This window comes from Sminthopsis crassicaudata, chromosome 4 (genome assembly GCF_048593235.1).
Source record: "Sminthopsis crassicaudata isolate SCR6 chromosome 4, ASM4859323v1, whole genome shotgun sequence".
Lineage (NCBI taxonomy): Eukaryota > Metazoa > Chordata > Mammalia > Dasyuromorphia > Dasyuridae > Sminthopsis > Sminthopsis crassicaudata.
Window position 1 is genome coordinate 25560123 of NC_133620.1, and position 18814 is coordinate 25578936.

Here is an 18814-nt window from a genome sequence, read left to right on the forward strand (position 1 = left end):
CACAGGGGTGCAGACATTTTTTTCTTTGTTTTAATACATGAAACAAAGGGAAAAACCGAACCTTATTAATATTACACACCTTGTTCAGCCTCTATTTGTGTTGAATGCAGAAATGTTCATTCCCGATTTGATCTTTGCAGGAAATGACAATGGAACAGATGAAATCATCGCAGGGAACGTGAGCAAGTTTGCTGCTGTCCCTGTCGGCTACTATGGGTCTCCCAAGAAGGGCCACCTGATCTTTGATGCCTGCTTTGAGAGTGGTGAGTACCCTGGAGGCTGTGTCCTCTGTGCCCTCCACCTACCCCCTGCAGGGGGAACACCCTCCTCCTGGCCTTCCCAAAGTGATGAATCATTCTGAGCACCTTCAACAATCACCACGATGCTTAGAAAAATTATTGGAAAAGAAATAATGGGAAAATAGTGAAACACAGGGGCCTAAAGATACTATAATGTACTCACTTCCCCCGCCTGCCATTAGAGTGTGCTCTTCTTGAGGTCAGAACCAGTGCCATGAGGGATAAAGCCTCTATTAAGCCCTGACTGTGTACACCGTATACTAAGCCCTGAGGATCCAGATAGACAAGGCAGATGGGCCCTACCCTCGAGGAGTTCACAGCACACATGGGGAGTGTCTGCTCCAAGTCAGATGGAAAGTCTCCGCACTTAAGGCAGGGTGCAGAGGCCAGATGGTCCTGCCTCCCCATGAGTGCTGGCGCTGTTCTGTCAGAGGGGCCCAGGACTGGTGGAGAGAAGTTTCTTGTCCGGGTCTCAGTGGCAGTGGCTTCAGGCCCTGCAGGCCCCATGGGCAGGCTCTGTGGGCAGGCTCTGTGGGTAGGCTCCATGGGGGCTGTTCCTGGGACTTTGGTTGCTGTGGGCACTGGGCACTGATGGTCTTGGGCAATGGTGTCAGACTCAAAAACAGAGCTTCTAAATCCTTCATAAGATACCTGAGGGCTGCCTGTTGACTTAGGAAACCACGTATTTCTATGACCTGTGTTCTTTTGTATTTTTATTCCTTTTGTTAAATATTTTCCAGTTCATTTGGAGGAAAGCACATTTTTATCTCTTCTAGTCTGGGGGGTTCTGCCTTTCAGCTTTCTTGGATTTACATGCTTGTTAGCGGCAGCTGATACTAATGATGATAAGAAAGGTACACGGCCCCTTCCCTTCCATGGTGGCCAGGGGGTCCAGGTTGGAAGCCAGCCTCCTGGTGTGGTGGGTCCTCTTCAGAAGGTGTTTGAGTTCTTTGGGAGCTGTCTCCCTCCAGGTGTGACAGGAGACCCCGGCTGTTCCCCACTTTCCCCTCAGGGGACCTGGGCAGTGAGCCATGTGCAGGGTAGGTGTCTAAGGTCATTGTCAGTAATTCTCAGAGGTTGGACAGAACCGTGCTTTACCTGAACTTTTAGAAGGCAGGAGGAAGGTAACTGGGAAAGGAGAGGGAGAAGTCTCCAGGAGGGTTTGAGCAGAGCTTGGGGGGGAATTCTTGTGGGGGTACCCCTTGGGGAGTGTAGGAGCCAGGGTGGGAGAGAGGGCTCAGGAGACATACAGAGTCAGGGGGAGAAGGAGTATCCTGATGGGAGGCTGGGGAAGGGGAAGAGGGCAGAGATCGCTGAGTTCAGAGCATGGGGCGCTGGGATGGCGGATGGGCCTGAGGGAGGGCCACAGCTTCTGGCTCACCTGTATTTTAGGAATCTCTGTGGGTAACCCCAAAGAGAATGGCCAGAAAAGGAGAGATGTAAGGTGGCAAAGAAGGGGCTCTGCAGTAGTGGGCCAGGGCAGAGGGGAAGGAGCCAAGAGGAGCCATAGAGGCCTGGGCAGCCAGGAAATAGGGCCAGAAAACGAGCTCAGAGGCTCCTTGGGGAGAGCAGGATGGAAGGTGCGGGCAACCTGAGACGTTGAGCTTGGGGACTCCTGGGATGTGTCCTGGGATGTGATGTGCTCACTGGGGGAAAGTGAGAGCATGGGAGGATTTTTGATGGCAATGGGACATCCAGACACACACACACACACAGGATGGGGGGGGAAAGGGGGAGAGAGACAGAGACAGAGAGACAGACAGAGACAAAGAGATGGGGCAGAGAGATATTTTCTTGAACTTGCCAAAGGATTGCTCACTCTGTGCTGTATCTGAGTCAGAAAGAATGACTTCAGAGTGATCAAACCCGCCTGAGTTTTCTTTTCTTGGAAGATTCAAACTTCTGCAAATCCCGCCTTCCTTTTTTCCCAGTGGAATGTGGCTGCCCATGCTCTGGCTGGTCAGTCAGCCAGCATTAATTAAGTGCCTGCTGTGTGCCAGACAATGCTAAGTACTGTTCAGATCTGGAGGAGGGGGGAAGTCTCAGGGCATAGGCCCCAACCTCTGGATTCCCCTGGGGTTTAGCCTCCCCTATAATTCCAAGATCCTTGAAACCCTCTGGGCATGCAGAGGAGTGGAGGCTGGGCCTTAGCCTGCCCAGTGGCCTTGAATGCCACTGTGATACCTGCTTCCCTGGGTGCTCTGATGGGGGCCTGCTCTTGGCTCCCTGAGATTCTGGCCCTTCCCAGGGCTCCTAGTCTGACGGGGAGATCCTGGAGGATCTTGGAGACTGAGGAGGGCTTGTGGGGTGGGCCAGTCAGGCGTTCCTTCTGAGTATGTATGTGTGGACCAGCTGCAGCTCGGTCCATGCCTATCTTCTTCTTGCCCTCTGCAGCAGCACGCTGGCATCCTGGCTCTTGGTGCTCTTCCAGATGATTTGGCCTAGGCCCAGGTCTCTGTGCCAGGTACAGCCCCCGCCCCCTTTCCTGCTCTCTTGTATGTTGTCTTCCCCCATTGGAATGCAAGTTCCTTGGGGCTAGGGACCTTAGTGTTTGTACCTACAACCCCAAGGCTTTGCCTGGAGCCAGCGCTTCATCTGGGACCTCTGTGTTCTCGAGGGTCTGTTCTGCAGAAGCCCCTGAGGGCACAACAAAGAGAAGCATTGTCCTGGACTTCCAGCACCCCACTCTAATGGAAGGGTACCCCTGGTACCCCATCTGCTCCCAATAGGCCCCTAATGCCTCAGGTCTGGTGGAGAGGGGTGGTCCTCCTCCTCTCCCTGGCCAAGGCCTTGTTCCCCACTCTTCCCCACATCTCTCAGGTGAGTGACAGGCCGAGGGAAGCGGGAGGGATGGGGCTCTGCTGACGCCCTTCAGAAGGAGTTGGAGGAAGTGGAAGAAAAGGTCTCTGGCTTTCATAAGGAAAACCTTTAAAGTGGAAATAGGAAGTCCATTAGATCAATTTAGGGTACAGATGTCTGGGCCACAGGGCTAAATGGTCCAGCAGATGCCCAGACGCACTGTGCCAGGCAGAGTGCGGAAAGCTGGCTCAGGGTGGCCCACCCCCAGCCAATGGACTCGGTGGCTATTCGGGCTGCTACTCTGGGCCCAAATCCATTGGTCGCACCCAGAAACTCGTTGTTTTATGTGAAATGAAGGCACGGGGAAGGAGCCGGAAAATGAAGTTGTGGGGTGAGGAGTTGCTTCCAATTTCACAGAGATGAAATTGCATTTTTCAGTCTTTTTCTCAGCAAAAAACTATTAATCCTCTTGGATGTAAAATGTGCAGTGGTGACCAGAGTCTTCTTGGTGATCTCAGCGCCCGGATTGCTTTTTCATGGACAGGGACGCCCTGGTTTTGAGCCTTGATTTACAGAAAAGCTTGCAGAGAGAAGCTGCCCCATCCTTGGCCCTACTCCTAGTAAAACCACTTCCCTTCTGTATCAGCTCTGTGATGGAGGGAAGGGGTATGGCCACTGTGAACCCCCCTTGAAAGAGGAGGGGCCTGAGGCTTGGTGGTCACCAGGTAGTGAGAGCAGTGGCCAGAGCAGGCCTGGCTTGACTGGCCACAAGTTTGCTCCTAAGCAGAACCTGTGGGTCTCGCTACGTGGTCACTATAGCTAGGGTAAAGGGGGAGACGCCTTTAAGTGAGGGGCAACAGTGAAAATCAGCAGCGGGCTGCCCGGACATTGTGCCAAGGTAGAGGGATTGCTGATGAGAACCTGCTGGGGAGGCCCAACCCACCATGAGGGGGTGTCCCCTTGGAAGGCCCTGCAGCTTCTCTGTCCCCTCCCCTGAGGTCAAAGTTTGGGGAGCCGCAGGGTATCCCATGGGGACATTGAGTTTTGTGTAGCCAGGAGCTTTTCACATGTCACAGAGAAGTTTCTGAAGAGAGAAAAAAGGGGTCCGAGCCTGTCTTGGTAGATCTGCACCAAGTTATTGCCCAACAACTTTCCAGTTTTCCCAATAGTTATTACTGCCCAATATCGGGAATCTCTAATCCAACATTAAGTTATGGTACTTATTTGCTTCCATATATTGTGTGACTAATCAACCCTTCTATTTCTTATCCTGTGCCACTTAGATCATTGTAGTGTACTTCAAGATTTGGCACCGCTAGGCCCCCTTCCTTACCATTACTTTGATTGATACTATTGATGTTCTTAAACTTTTGGTTTTTTTTTCATTATTTTGTTCTTTATTGTATTCATTATTTATAATTTTATTTTATAAATTTATTTCATTTTACATATCATATTTTTATTATTTTTCTAGCTCTAAAAAGTGATCTTTGGTAGTTCTGTATGGAATTGAATAAGCAAATTAATTTAAGTAGTATGGTCATTTTTATTATGTTAACTCAATGTATCCATGACTAATTAATATTTTTCTATTTAGAGTAGAATTTTAGTGAAAAGTGTTTTATTATGTTCATATAATTCCTCTGTGTCTTAGCAGTTAGACTCCCAAATATTTTATATTGTCTGCAGTTATTTTAAAACTTTTAAAAATTTTTATTTATTTACTACACATTGCTTTATGAATCATATAGAGAGAGAAAAATCAGAACAAAAGGGAAAAACTATGGGAAAGAAAAAAAAATAATGAACATAGCATGTGTTGATTTACATTCAATCTCCATAGTTCCTTTTTGGGATACAGATGGCATTTCCTGTCCAAAGTCTATTAGTATTGTTTTGAATCATTGATCCACTGAGAAGAACCAAGATATTCATACTGATCATGGCATGCTCTTGCTGTTACTATCTACCATGTATTCCTGGTTCTGCTTGTTTCCTTCAGCATCAGTTCATGTAAATCTTTCCAGGCCTTCCTAAAATCAGCTTCTTCATCACTTTTTATTTTATTTTATTTTTTTATTAAAGCTTTTTTTTTTTTTTTTTTTTTACAAAACTTATGCATAGGTAATTTTTCAACATTGACCCTTGCAAAACCTTTTGTTTCAAATTTTCCCCTCCTTCCCCTCACCCCCTCCTCTAAGTGGCAGGTAGTCTAATACATGTTAAATATGTTAAAATATATGTTAAATCCATTATATGTATACATATTTAATATAGTTATCTTGCAGCACAAGAAAAACCAGATCAAGAAGGAGGAAAAAACTGAGAAAGAAAATAAAATGCAAGCAAATAACAATAGATATTGTGAGAATGTTATGTTGTGGTCCACACTCAGTTCCCATAGTTCTCTCTCTGAGTGTAGATGAGTCTCTTCATCACTGAATAAGTTAAACTGGTTTGAATCATGTCATTGTTGAAGAGAGCCATGTTCATCAGAATTGATAGTCATTTAGTCTTGCTGTTGCCATGTACATTTATCTCTTGGTCCTGCTCATTTCACGCAGCTTCAGTTCCTGTCACTCTCTCCAGGCCTCTCTGAAATCATCCTACTGATCATTTTTTACAGAACAATAACATTCCATAACATTTATATACCACAATTTATTCAGCCATTCTCCAACTGATAGGCATCTATTCAGTTTCCAGTTTCTTGCAACTACAAAAAGGACTGCCACAAACATTCGTGCATATACAGATCCCTTTCCCTTCTTTAAGATCTCTTTGGGATATAAGCCCAGTAGTAACACTGCTGTGTCAAAGGGTAAGCAAAGTTTGATAACTTTTTGAGCTTACTTCCAAATTGCTCTCCAAAATGGTTGGACACATTCACAGGTCCACCAACAATGTATGAGTATCCTAGTTTTCCCCATCCCCTCCAACATTCATCATTATGTTTCCTGTCATCTTAGCCAATCTAACAGGTGTGTAGTGGTATTTCAGAGTTGTCTTAATTTGCATTTCTCTGATAAATAATAATTTGGAACACCTTTTCACATGACTAGAAATGGTTTCAGTTTTTTCATCTGAAAATTGTCTGTTCATATCCTTTGACTATTGATCACTTGGAGAATGACTTAGATTCTTATAAATTTGAGTTAATTCTCCATATATTTTGGAAATGATGAGTTTATCAAAACCTTTGACTGTAAAAATGTTTTCTCAGTTTATTGCTTCCCTTCTAATCTTGTATGCATTAGTTTTGTTTGTACAAAAACTTTTTAACTTAATATAATCAAAATTATCTATTTTGTGATCAATAATGATCCCCAATTCTTTTTGGTCACAAATTCCTTCCTCCACAGGTCTGAGAGGTAAACTATCCTATGTTCTTCTAATTTGTTTATAGTATCATTCTTTATGTCTAGATCATGAACCCATTTCAACCTTATCTTGATATAGGCTGTTAGGTGTGGGTCAGTGCCTACTTTTGGGCATACTAGTTTCCAATTTTCGCAGCAGTTTTTGTCAAATAGTGAATTCTTATCCCCAAAACTGGGGCCTTTGGGTTTTTCAAATACTAGATTGTTATAGTCATTGGCTTTTTTGTTTTGTGAACCTAACCAATTCCATTGATCAACTGCTCTATTTCTTAGCTGGTACCAAATGGTTTTGGTGACTGCTGCTTTATAATACAATTTTAGATCTGGTGCAGCTAGGCCACCTTGATTTGATTTTTTTCATTAATTCCCTTGAAATTCTTGACCTTTTGTTCTTCCAGGTGAATTTTGTTGTTATTTTTTCTAGGTCAGTAAAATACTTGGGAGTTTGATTGGTATAGCACTAAATAAATAGATTAGTTTAGGGAGTAGTGTTATCTTCATTCTATTTGCTCGACCCATCCAAGAGCACTTGATATTTTTCCAATTGCTTAAATCTGACTTTATTTGTGTGGAAAGTGTTTTGTAGTTTTGCTCATATACTTCCTGACCTTCCCTTGGCCAATAGATTCCCAGATATTTTATCGTTTCAACAGTTATTTTAAATGGCATTTGTCTTTGTATCTCTTGCTGCTGCATTTCGTTGGTAATATATAAAAATGCTAAAGATTTATGTGAATTTATTTTGGATCCTGCAACTTTGCTAAAGTTGTGGATTATTTCTAATAGCTTTTTAGTTGATTCTCTGGGGTTCTGTAAGTATGCCATCATATAATCGGAAAGAGTGATAATTTGGTTTCTTCATTACCTACTCTAATTTCTTTAATCTCTTTTTCTTCTCTTATAGCCAAAGCTAGCATTTCTAATACAATATTGAATACTAATGTGATAGTGGGCAATCTTGTTTTATCCCTGATCTTATTGGGAATGGTTCCAGTTTATCCCCATTACATATGGTGCTTGCTGATGGTTTTAAATAGATGCTACTGACTGTTTTAAGGCAAAGCTCATTTATTCCTATACTCTCTAGTGCTTTTAAATTAAGAATGAGTATTGGATTTTATCAAATTTTTTTTCTGCATCTATTGAGATAATCATATGGTTTTTGTTAATTTGGTTATTGATATAGTCAATTATGCTAATAGTTTTCCTATTATTGAACCAGCCCTGCATTCCTGGTATAAATCCTACTTGGTTGTGGTGTATTATCCAGGGGATGATTTTTTGTAATCTCTTTGCTAGTTTTTTATTTAAAAATTTTGCATCAATATTCATTAGGGAGATTGGTCTATGATTTTTCATTCTCTACTTTTGTCCTACTTGGTTTAGATATCAGTACCATGTCATAAAAGAAATTTGGTAGGAGTCCTTCATTCCCTATTTTTTCAAATAACTTATATAGTATTGGAGTAAATTGTTCTTTAAATGTTTGGTAGAATTCACATATAAATCCATCTGGTCCTGGGGATTTTTTATTAGGGAGTTGATTAATATCTTGTTCTATTTCTTTTTCTAAAATGGGACTATTTAAGTAATTTATTTCCTCTTCTGTTCATCTGGGCAATCTATATTTTTGTAGGTATTCCTTCATTTCACTTAGATTATCAAATGTATGGGCATAAAGTTAGGCAAATTAAGTCCTAATTATTTCTCTAATTTCCTCTTCATTGGTGGAAAGTTCTCCCTTTTCATTTTTTAAAATTAATTTTATAATTACAATCCTTCTTGACAGTACATATGCATGAGTAATTTTTTTTACATTGTCCCTTGTATTCATTTTTCCAAATTTCCCCTCCCTCCCTCCACCCTCTCCCCCAGATGACAGGCAATCCCATACATATCAAATGTGCTACAGTATAACCTAGATACAATACATGTGTGTAAAACCAAACTTCCTGTTGCAAGGTGAGAATTGGATTCCGAAGGTATAAGTAACCTGGGTAGAAAGACAATAGTGCAAACAGTTTACATTCAATTCCCAGTATTCCTTCTCTGGGTGTAGCTGTTTCTGTCCATCATTGATCATCTGGAACTGAATTAGATCTTCTTTATGTTGAAGATATCCACTTCAATCAGAATACATCCTCATACAGTGTCATTGTTGAAGTGTATAGTGATATCCTGGTTCTGCTCATTTCACTCAGCATCAGTTCATGTAAGTCTCTTCAAGCCTCTCTGTATTCATCCTGCTGGTCATTTCTTACAGAACAATAATATTCCATAATATTCATATACCATAATTTACCCAACTAATCTCCAATTGATGGGCATCCATTCATTTTCCAGTTTCTAGCCACTACAAAAAGAGCTGCCACAAACATTTTGGCACATGCAGGTCCCTTTCCCTTCTTTAGTATTTCTTTGGGATATAAGCCCAGTAGTAGCACTGCTGGATCAAAGAGTATGCACAGTTTAATGACTTTTTGGGCATAGTTCCAAATTGCTCTCCAGAATGGCCAGATTCTTTCACAACTCCACCAACAATGCATCAGTGTCCCAGTTTTCCCACATCCCCTCCAACATTCATCATTATCTTTTCCTGTCATTTTAGCCAATCTGACAGGAGTGTAGTGGTATCTCAAAGTTGTCTTGATTTGCATTTCTCTGATCAGTAGTGATTTGGAACACTCTTTCATATAAGTGGAAATAGTTTCAATTTCATCATCTGAAAATTGTCTGTTCATATCCTTTGACCATTTATCAATTGGAGAATGGTTTGACTTCTTATAAATTAGAGTCAGTTCTCTATATATTTTGGAAATGAAGCCTTTATCAGAACTTTTAACTGTAAAAATTTTCCCAATTTGTTACTTCCCTTCTAATCTTGTTTGCATTAGTTTTGCTTGTACAAAAGCTTTTTAATTTGATGTAATCAATATCCTCTATTTTGTGATCAATAATGATCTAGTTCTCCTTTGGTCATAAATTCCTTCCTCCTTCACAAGTGTGAGAGGTAGACTATCTTTTGTTCCTCTAATCTATTTATGATCTCATTCTTTCTGCCTAAATCATTGACTCATTTTGATCTTTATCTTGGTATATCGTGTTAAGTGTGGGTCCATATCTAATTTCTGTCATACTAATTTCCAACAGTTTTTTTTTTTCAAATAATGAATTCTTATCCCAAAAGTTGGTATCTTTGGGTTTGTCAAACACTATATTGGTATAGTTGTACCCTATTTTGTCCTGTGTACCTAACCTGTTCCACTGATCGACTAGTCTATTTCTTAGCCAATACCAAATGGTCTTGGTGACTGCTGCTTTATAATATAGCTTTAGATCAGGTACAGCTAGACTACCTTCATCTGACGTTTTTTTCAATAATTCCCTTGAAATTCTTCCATATGAACTTTGTTGTTATTTTTTCTAGGTCATTAAAATAGTTTCTTGGGAATCTGATTGGTATAGCACTAAATAAATAGATTAGTTTGGAGTGTATTGTCATCTTTATTATATTCGCTCGGCCCAAGAGCACTTAATGTTTTTCCAATTATTTAAATCTGACTTTATTTTTGTGGCAAGTGTTTTGTAATTTTGCTCATATAATTCCTGACTTTTCTTTGGTAGATGGATTCCCAAATATTTTATACTCTCAACAGTTGTTTTGAATGGAATTTCTCTTTGTATCTCTTGCTGTTGCATTTTCCTGGTGATATATAAAAATGCTGAGGATTTATGTGGATTTATTTTGTATCCAGCAACTTTGCTAAAGTTGTGAATTATTTCTAATAACTTTTTATTAGAATTTCTTGGGTTCTATAAGTATACCATTATATCATTTGCAAAGAGTGATAGTTTGATTTCTGCATTACCTACTCTTATTCCTTTAATATTTTTCTTGACTCTTATTGTTGAGGCTAGCATTTCGAAAACAATATTGAATAGTAATTGTGATAGTGGGCAACCTTGTTTCACTCCTGATCTTACTGGGAAAGGTTCCAGTTTATCCCCATTGCATATGATGCTTACTGACAGTTTTAAATATATGCTCCTGACTATTTTAAGGAATAGTTCATTTATTCCTATACTTTCAAGTGTTTTTAGTAGGAATGGATGTTGTATTTTATCAAATGCTTTTTCTGCATCTATTGATATGATCATATGGTTTTTGTTAATTTGATTATTAATATGGTCAATTATACTAATAGTTTTCCCAATATTAAACCAGCCCTGCATTCCTGGTATAAATCCTACTTGATCATAGTGTATTATCCTGGGGATGATTTTCTGAAGTCTTTTTGCTAATATCTTATTTAAGATTTAAGCATCAATATTCATTAAGGAGATTGGTCTATAGTTTTCTTTCTCCGTTTTCAACCTACCTGGTTTAGGTATCAGTACCATGTCTGTGTCATAAAAGGGTTTGGTAGGACTCCTTCATCCTCTATTTTTTCAAATAGTTTATATAACATTGGGGCTAATTGTTCTTTAAATGGTTGATAGAATTCACATGTAAATCCATCTGGTCCTGGGGATTTTTTCTTGGGGAGTTGGTTAATAGCTTGTTCTATTTCTTTTCCTGAAATGGGACTATTTAAGGAATTTACTTCCTCCTTCCTATATTTTTAGAGGTAGTCATCCATTTCACTTATGTTATCAAATTTATTGACATAAAGTTGGGCAAAGTAACTCCTTATTATTGCTCTAATTTCCTCTTTATTGGTGGAAAGATCCCCTTTTTCATTTTTGAGACTAACAATTTGATTTCCCTCTTTCCTTTTTCTAATTAAATTTACTATATGTTAACTATTTTGTTGGTTTTTCATAAAAACCAGCTCTTAGTTTTATTTATTAATTCCATATTTTTTTAACTTTCAATTTTATTAATCTCGCCTTTTGATTTTAGAATTTCAAGTTGTATTTGATTGTGGGTTTTTAATTTGCTCTTTTTTTTTAGCTTTTTTAGTTACAAGTCGAATTCATTGATCTTCTCTTTATTTTATAGCATCTACAGATATAAAATTTCCCCTTATTACCACTTTTGTTGCATCCTGCAAATTTTGGTATAATGTCTCATTATTGTAATTCTTTTGGATGAAATTATTAATTGTGTCTATGATTTGCTAGTTCATCCATTCATTCTATAGGATGAGATTATTTAGCTTCCAATTATTTTTTGGCTTATTTCCCTTTGGCTTTTTCTTGAATGTAATTTTTATTGCATTGTAATCTGAAAAAATTGCGTTTACTATTTCTGCCCCTCTGCATTTTATTTTGAGGTCTTTATGTTCTAATATATGGTCAATTTTTGTACAGATTCTATGAACTACCAAGAAGAAAGTTTCTTTCCTGTCTCCTTTCTGTCTCTATTCAATTTTCTCCAAAGATTTATCATACCTAACTTTTCTACTATTCCATTTACCTCTTTTAACTTCTTTCTTATTTATTTTGTCATTTGATTAATCTAGTTCTGAGAGAGCAAGGTTGAGACCTCCCACTATTATAGTTTTGCTGTCTATTTCTTCCTGCAGCTCTCTTAACTTCTCCTTTAGGAAGTTAGATGCTATTCCACTTGGTGCATATACATTTAGTATTGATATTGCTTCATTATCTATAGTACCCTCTAGCAAGATATAGTTTCCTTCCTTAATTCTTTTAATTTTTGCTTTTGTTTGATTTGAGATCAGAATGGTTACCCCTGCTTTTTTTACTTCACCTGAAGCATAATAGATTGTACTCCAGCCTTTTAACTTTACTCTGTATTATCACTCAGCTTTAAATGTGTTTCCTGTAAACAACATGTTATAGGATTCTGGCTTTTAATCCAGTCTGCTATCCACCTCTGCTTTATGGGATAGTTCACCCCACTCACATTTACAGCTAGAACTACTAATTCTGTATTCCCTGCCTTCTTATTAACCCCAAATTATACTTTTCTCTTTCCTTTTCCTCTTTCCCTTCTCCCCAGTATTTAACTTATGAGCACCACTTGCCTCAAGCAACCCTCACCCTTTAGAATCCCTCCCTCTTTCTTTTAGAGTCCCTCCCCCTTTCTTATAGTATGCCTGTATTCCCTTCTTTTAGCCTATCTGTTTCCTTTTCACTTTTCCCCTCCCACTTTTCAATAAAATGACAGAATTTAGAAATACAATTCTCAAGAGTTCTTTTTCACCTTTATATGCTTCTCTTCAGTCCTATATTTGGAGGTCAAATTTTTTGTTTGGCTTTGCTCTTTTCATCAGAAATAAATAGATTTCTCCAGTTTCACTGAATGTCCATCTTTTTCCTTGAAAGAAAATGCTAAGTTTGGCGGAGTAGTTTATTCTTTTTTTTCCCCTTTTTTTAATTAATTTTATAATTATAATTTTTTGACAGCACATATGCATGGGTAATTAAAAATTTTTTTAAATTAATTTTTATAATTATAACATTTTCTTTGACAGCACATATTCATAGGTAATTTTTTTTTTACATTATCCCTTGTACTCCCTTCTTTTCCACATTTTTCCCCTCCTTCCCTCCACCCCCTCCCCTAGATGGCAGGCATTCCCATACATATTAAATATCTTATAGTATATGCTAAGTACAATATATATGTGCAGAACTGAATTTTGTTGTTGTTGTTGCAAAGGAAGGATTGTATTCAGAAGCTAAAAATAATCTGAGAAGAAAAATAAAACAAAACAAAACAAAACAGTGCTCACAGTTTATACTCATTTCCCAGTGTTCCTTTTCTGGATGTAGCTGATTCTGTCCATCATTGATCGATTGGAATTGGATTAGCTCGTCTCTACGTTGAAGATATCCACTTCCATCAGAATACATCCTCATACAGTATCATTGTTGAAGTGTATAATGATCTCCTGGTTCTGCTCGTTTCACTTAGCATCAGTTGATGTAAGTCTCTCCAAGCCTCTCTGTATTCCTCCTGTTGGTCATTTCTTACAGAACAATAATATTCCATAACATTCATATACCATAATTTACCCAACCATTCTCCAATTGATGGACATCCATTCATTTTCCAGTTTCTAGCCACTATGAAAAGGGCTGCCACAAACATTTTGGCACATACAGGTCCCTTTCCCTTCTTTAGTATTTCCTTGGGATATAAGCCCAGTAGTAGTATGGCTGGGTCAAAGGGTATGCACATTTTGATAACTTTTTGGGCATAATCCCAGATTGCTCTCCAGAATGGTTGGATTCTTTCACAACTCCACCAACAATGCATCAGTGTCCCAGTTTTCCCACAGCCCCTCCAACATTCATCATTGTTTGTTCCTGTCATCTTAGCCAATCTGAGAGGTGTGTAATGATATCTCAGAGTTGTCTTAATTTGCATTTCTCTGATCAATAGTGATTTGGAACACTCTTTCATATGAGTGAAAATAGTTTCAATTTCATCATCTGAAAATTGTCTGTTCATATCCTTTGACCATTTATCAATTGGAGAATGGCTTGATTTCTTATAAATTAAAGTCAATTCTCTGTATATTTTGGAGATGAGGCCTTTATCAGAACCTTTAACTGTAAAAATGTTTCCCCAATTTGTTACTTCCCTTCTAATCTTGTTTGCATTAGTTTTGTTTGTGCAGAAACTTTTTAATTTGGTGTAATCAAAATGTTCTATTTTGTGATCAATAATGGCCTCTAGTTCTCCCTTGGACACAAACTCCTTCCTCCTCCACAAGTCTGAGAGGTAAACCATCCCATGTTCCTCCAATTTATTTATGATTTCCTTCTTTATGCATAAATCTTGGACGCATTTTGATCTTATCTTAGTATGTGGTGTTAAATGTGGGTCCATGCTTAGTTTCTGCTATACTAATTTCCAGTTTTCCCAGCAGTTTTTGTCAAATAATGAATTCTTATCTCAAAATTTGGGATCTTTGGGTTTGTCAAACACTAGGGTAATTTTTTTTACAAGAGTATCCCTTGTATTCACTTTTCCAAATTTTCCCCTCCCTTCCTCTACTCCCTCCCCTAGATGACAGGCAATCCCATACATATTAAATGTGTTACAGTATATCCTTAATACAATATACGTGTGTAAAACCAAATTTCTTGTTGCCCAGTAAGAATTGGATTCCAAAGGTATAAGTAACCTGTGTAAAAATACAATAGTGCAAACACTTTACATTCAATTCCTTCTCTGGGTGTAACTGTTTCTGTCCAACATTGATCAATTGTAACTGAATTGGATCTTCTTTATGTTGAAGATATCCACTTCAATCAGAATATGTCTTCATACAGTATCGTTGTTGAGGTGTATAGTGATCTCCTGGTTCTGCTCATTTCACTCAGCATCAGTTCATGTAAGTCTCTCCAAGCCTCTCTGTATTCATCCTGCTGGTCATTTCTTACAGAGCAATTATATTACATAACATTCATATACCATAATTTACCCAACCATTCTCCAATTGATGGGCATCCATTCATTTTCCAATGGAGTAGTTTATTCTTGACTGCATTTCAAGTTCCTTTGTCTTTTGGTATATGAGATTCCAGACCCTTCAGATCCTTTAAGATGGAAGCTGCTAGATCCTGGGTAATCCTTATTGTGGCTATTTGGTATTTTAATTGTTTCTTTTTGGCTGCATGCATTATTTTTTCCTTTGTCCAGTAGTTCTGAAATTTATCCACTATATTCCTGTTAATTTTGGGGTCTTTTTCTGGAGGTGTTTAGTGAATTCTTTCATTGGCTATTTTACCTTCTGATTCTATGACATCAGGGCAGTTCTTTTTGATGATTTCCTGGAAAATAGTGTCTAGACTCTTTTTTTCATCATAGTTTTCAGAGAGTCTAATAATCCTTAGATTGTCTCCCCTAGATCTATTTTCCAGCTCAGTTGTTTTCCCAAGTAGGTGTTAGGATTTTTACAAGGTGATAAGATCAGGCAATAGTAGAGAGAAGAAACAAAGACATTAAGACACTCTTCCAAAAACAAAAGAAAGAGGGAGCTATGAGTAACCCTAGAGAACTTCTAAATTTAGTTCTCTATACCATTAATTTTTTTTATTCATTTTTCCAAATTATCCCCTCCCTCCCTCCACTCCCTCCCCCCGATGACAGGTAATCCCATACATTTTACATGTGTTACAATATAACCTAGATACAATATATGTGTGTAAATACCATTTTCTTGTTGCACATTAAGTATTAGCTTCCGAAGGTATAAGTAACCTGGGTAGATAGACATTAGTGCTAACAATTTACATTCACTTCCCAGTGTTCCTTCTCTGGGTGTAGTTATTTCTGTCCATCATTGATCAACTGGAAGTGAGTTGGATCTTCTTTATGTTGAAGATTTCCACTTCCATCAGAATACATCCTCATACAGTATTGTTGTTGAAGTGTATAGTGATCTTTTGGTTCTGCTCATTTCACTCAGCAACAGTTGATTTACATCTCTCCAAGCCTCTCTGTATTCCTCCTGCTGGTCATTTCTTACAGAGCAATAATATTCCATAACCTTCATATACCACAATTTACCCAACCATTCTCCAATTGATGGACATCCATTCAACTTCCAGTTTCTAGCTATAACAAAAAGAGCTGCCACAAACATTTTGGCACATACAGTATACCATTAATTTTTTAAATTTTTGACAAAGATGCACTGGCTCTGGCAGACAGGTTTTATAACCCAGCAGAAGGGCAGTGTCCAGTATGTGCATCTCCACTATCTTTAGATAATCATCAGGTAATGTGGGGAGACCCATAAAGTGGTGAATGGAAGGGACCAGATATGTTAACTTCTTGGGGGGGGGGGGTAGGGTTTGGTTGTGTTTCTTCAGATAGAGAAGGAATCAGATGGATACCAACGAGTCGTATTTGCCTTGTCCATCAGAGAGAGACAGAAAAAGAGAAAAATCTAGAAACAAAGGAGAAGACCTAAGAGGAAAATCTGCAGGAATCATTGGATTTCTTAACACAAGATAAGACCGTTATAGGACTTGAAAACCAGCAGGGATCATTGGATTCCTTGAGATGAAAAATTGTTATTGAGACTATTGAAGGACTTCAAACTTGCAGAGAATTATTGGATTCCTGGCACATGAACTAATTGGACAATAGATTCCTTTTGGACTATTTCTAGGACTCATGGACATGTATGAATTGCTCATGCTGATTCTTGTTATTTGTTACATTACTTCTAGCCTGTGTTATTTTACTATGTGTTTATGTAATTTATGTAATTATGTGTAATACCTCCCATATTGATGGATTTATGTATATCTGTTTCAAGGTCATGCCCACCTTATGTTCTAAATCAAAAGAAAGGGGGAGATGTTAGGATTTTTACAAAGTGCTAAGTCACTGGAATGGATATAATTATCTAATTTAGCATGGTACTTAACAATTCTCTAGTTTAGAGTTCACACCTTTCACAGCTTTAAGAGAGCATACTTTTAAGGAGTTCCTGCAAGCCCAGGGAGTACCCACAAGCCCATTCACTGGGAGGATATAAGGAGCCAGGATTCAGGGAGGAGGAATGAAAATTTCATTCCCACTTTGACATTCATGCTGGCTGGTGACATTCTGACAAGAGCTCATCAGGAACAAAAGAGAGAGGAAGGCCTCTAGAAAGCTAGCCGAGATAAGTTTTGGAAAGAGACAGTAAAGGACTTTTAACTCCTGGCTGCATTTTGGGATTATTGAACTGAACTCTGAAACTAATGCTGCTTCCAGAAGCTCCAAGAAATCCTTCTCCCAGAGAATGATCACAATCTAGAAAAACAGAACATCACAAGTAGGTGTTTTACAATTTTTTTATTTTTTCATTTTTTTTTTGTTTTGCTTGACTGATTCTTGATGTCTCATTGAGTCACTCATTTCCATTTGTTCAGTTCTGATTTTTAGTGAATTATTTTCTTCATTTCTTTTTTTTTCACTTCTTTTTGTATTAGTCCAATTGAGTTTTAAAATGAGTTGTTTTGTTTTATGGCATTTTTTTCCATTTCACAAATTCTGTTTTTCAGGGAGTTGGGTTTAATTTTGATCTACAGTTTTCTTAATTTTGACTTTCCCTAGTAGAGATAGCAAAATCATATTTGTGTCCTAGACAAAATTTGGTAGGATGCTTTCTTTGTTTTTTTCCAAAGAGTTTATGTAGTATTGGAATTAATTATTCTTTAAATGTTTTGTAGAATTTTCTTATCCTCTCTGGTGGGGGGAAATTTTCCTTTGGAATTCTGTTTATAGCTTGTTCAGTTTCTTTTTTTCTGGGCTCATTTTATATGTTCTATTTTCTATTCTGTTAAACTGGGTAATTTATATTTTTGTTACTGTTTCTCCATTTCACATATATTTTCAATTTTATTGGTATATTTGTATGTAATTGAGTAAAATAGTTCCAAAGCATTGTTTTTTGTATCTCTTCATTAGTGTTAATTCACTTTTTTCATTTTTTGATACTTGTAATATAGTTTTCCTTTAAAAAAAAGCATATTAGCTAATGACTTATCTTTATTTTTTCAAAACAGCCATTCATAGTTTTATTTACTAATTCACTTTTTTTCTTTCAATTTTGTTAATCTCACCTTTTACTTTTCAGTATTTCTATTATGTTGTTTAATTGGAGTTTTGAATTTGTTGGCTTTGTGAGTTTTTTAGTTGCATGCCCAATTCATTGATCTGCTTTTTCCTTTTATTGATGAAACAGTTTAAAGATATAAACTTTCCTTTAAGTACTACTTTGACTGCATCCCAGATTTTGATATGTCATCTCATTGTTTTCACTACATTGAATAAAATTACTGTTTCTCTAATTTATTCTTTGACCCACTCATTCTTTCAGATTGTTGTTTAGCTTCCAAATTAATTCTTAATCATTGCTTCAAAAACTGTTTATTGAATGTCGTTTTTATTGCATTGTGATCATTTAAATACATTTAATATTTTTGCTTTTCTGCATTTGTTTGGGAGGTTTTTATGCTCTAATGCATGGTGAATTTTGAGAAGTTGTCATGCACAGTTGAAAAATAGGTAAATTTTCTTCTATTCCCATTCAATATCTTACACATCTAATTTTTGTAAAATTGCATTCAAATCTTAACTCTAAATGCATGTTGTTGTTTTTTGTTTGTTTATGTTTTGGTTTGATTTATCTAGATCTGAAGGTGATCAGTTGAGATCCTTAATTTTATAATTTTACTAATTTTTTCTATAATTCACTTAGCTTTTCTTTTTTGTATTTAAATGCTTTTCTGTTTAGTGCATATATGTTTAATATTGATATTAGTTTATTGTCTATGATACCTTTTAACAAAAAGTAATTTTCCCTTTTTTTTTTAGTTTTGCTTTTGTTTAAGATCATGATCACTATCCCTGCTTTT

General features: G+C 37.6%; 1 protein-coding gene across 1 annotated transcript in view; it reads left to right on the forward strand.

Annotated features, from left to right (window-relative positions):
* Positions 1–18814, forward strand: part of AGBL4 (AGBL carboxypeptidase 4) — a 726120-nt gene that overhangs the window by 91438 nt on the left and 615868 nt on the right. The window contains 1 exon segment of the mRNA XM_074264643.1: positions 141–263. Within this exon segment, the coding sequence (XP_074120744.1) occupies positions 141–263 (123 nt within the window).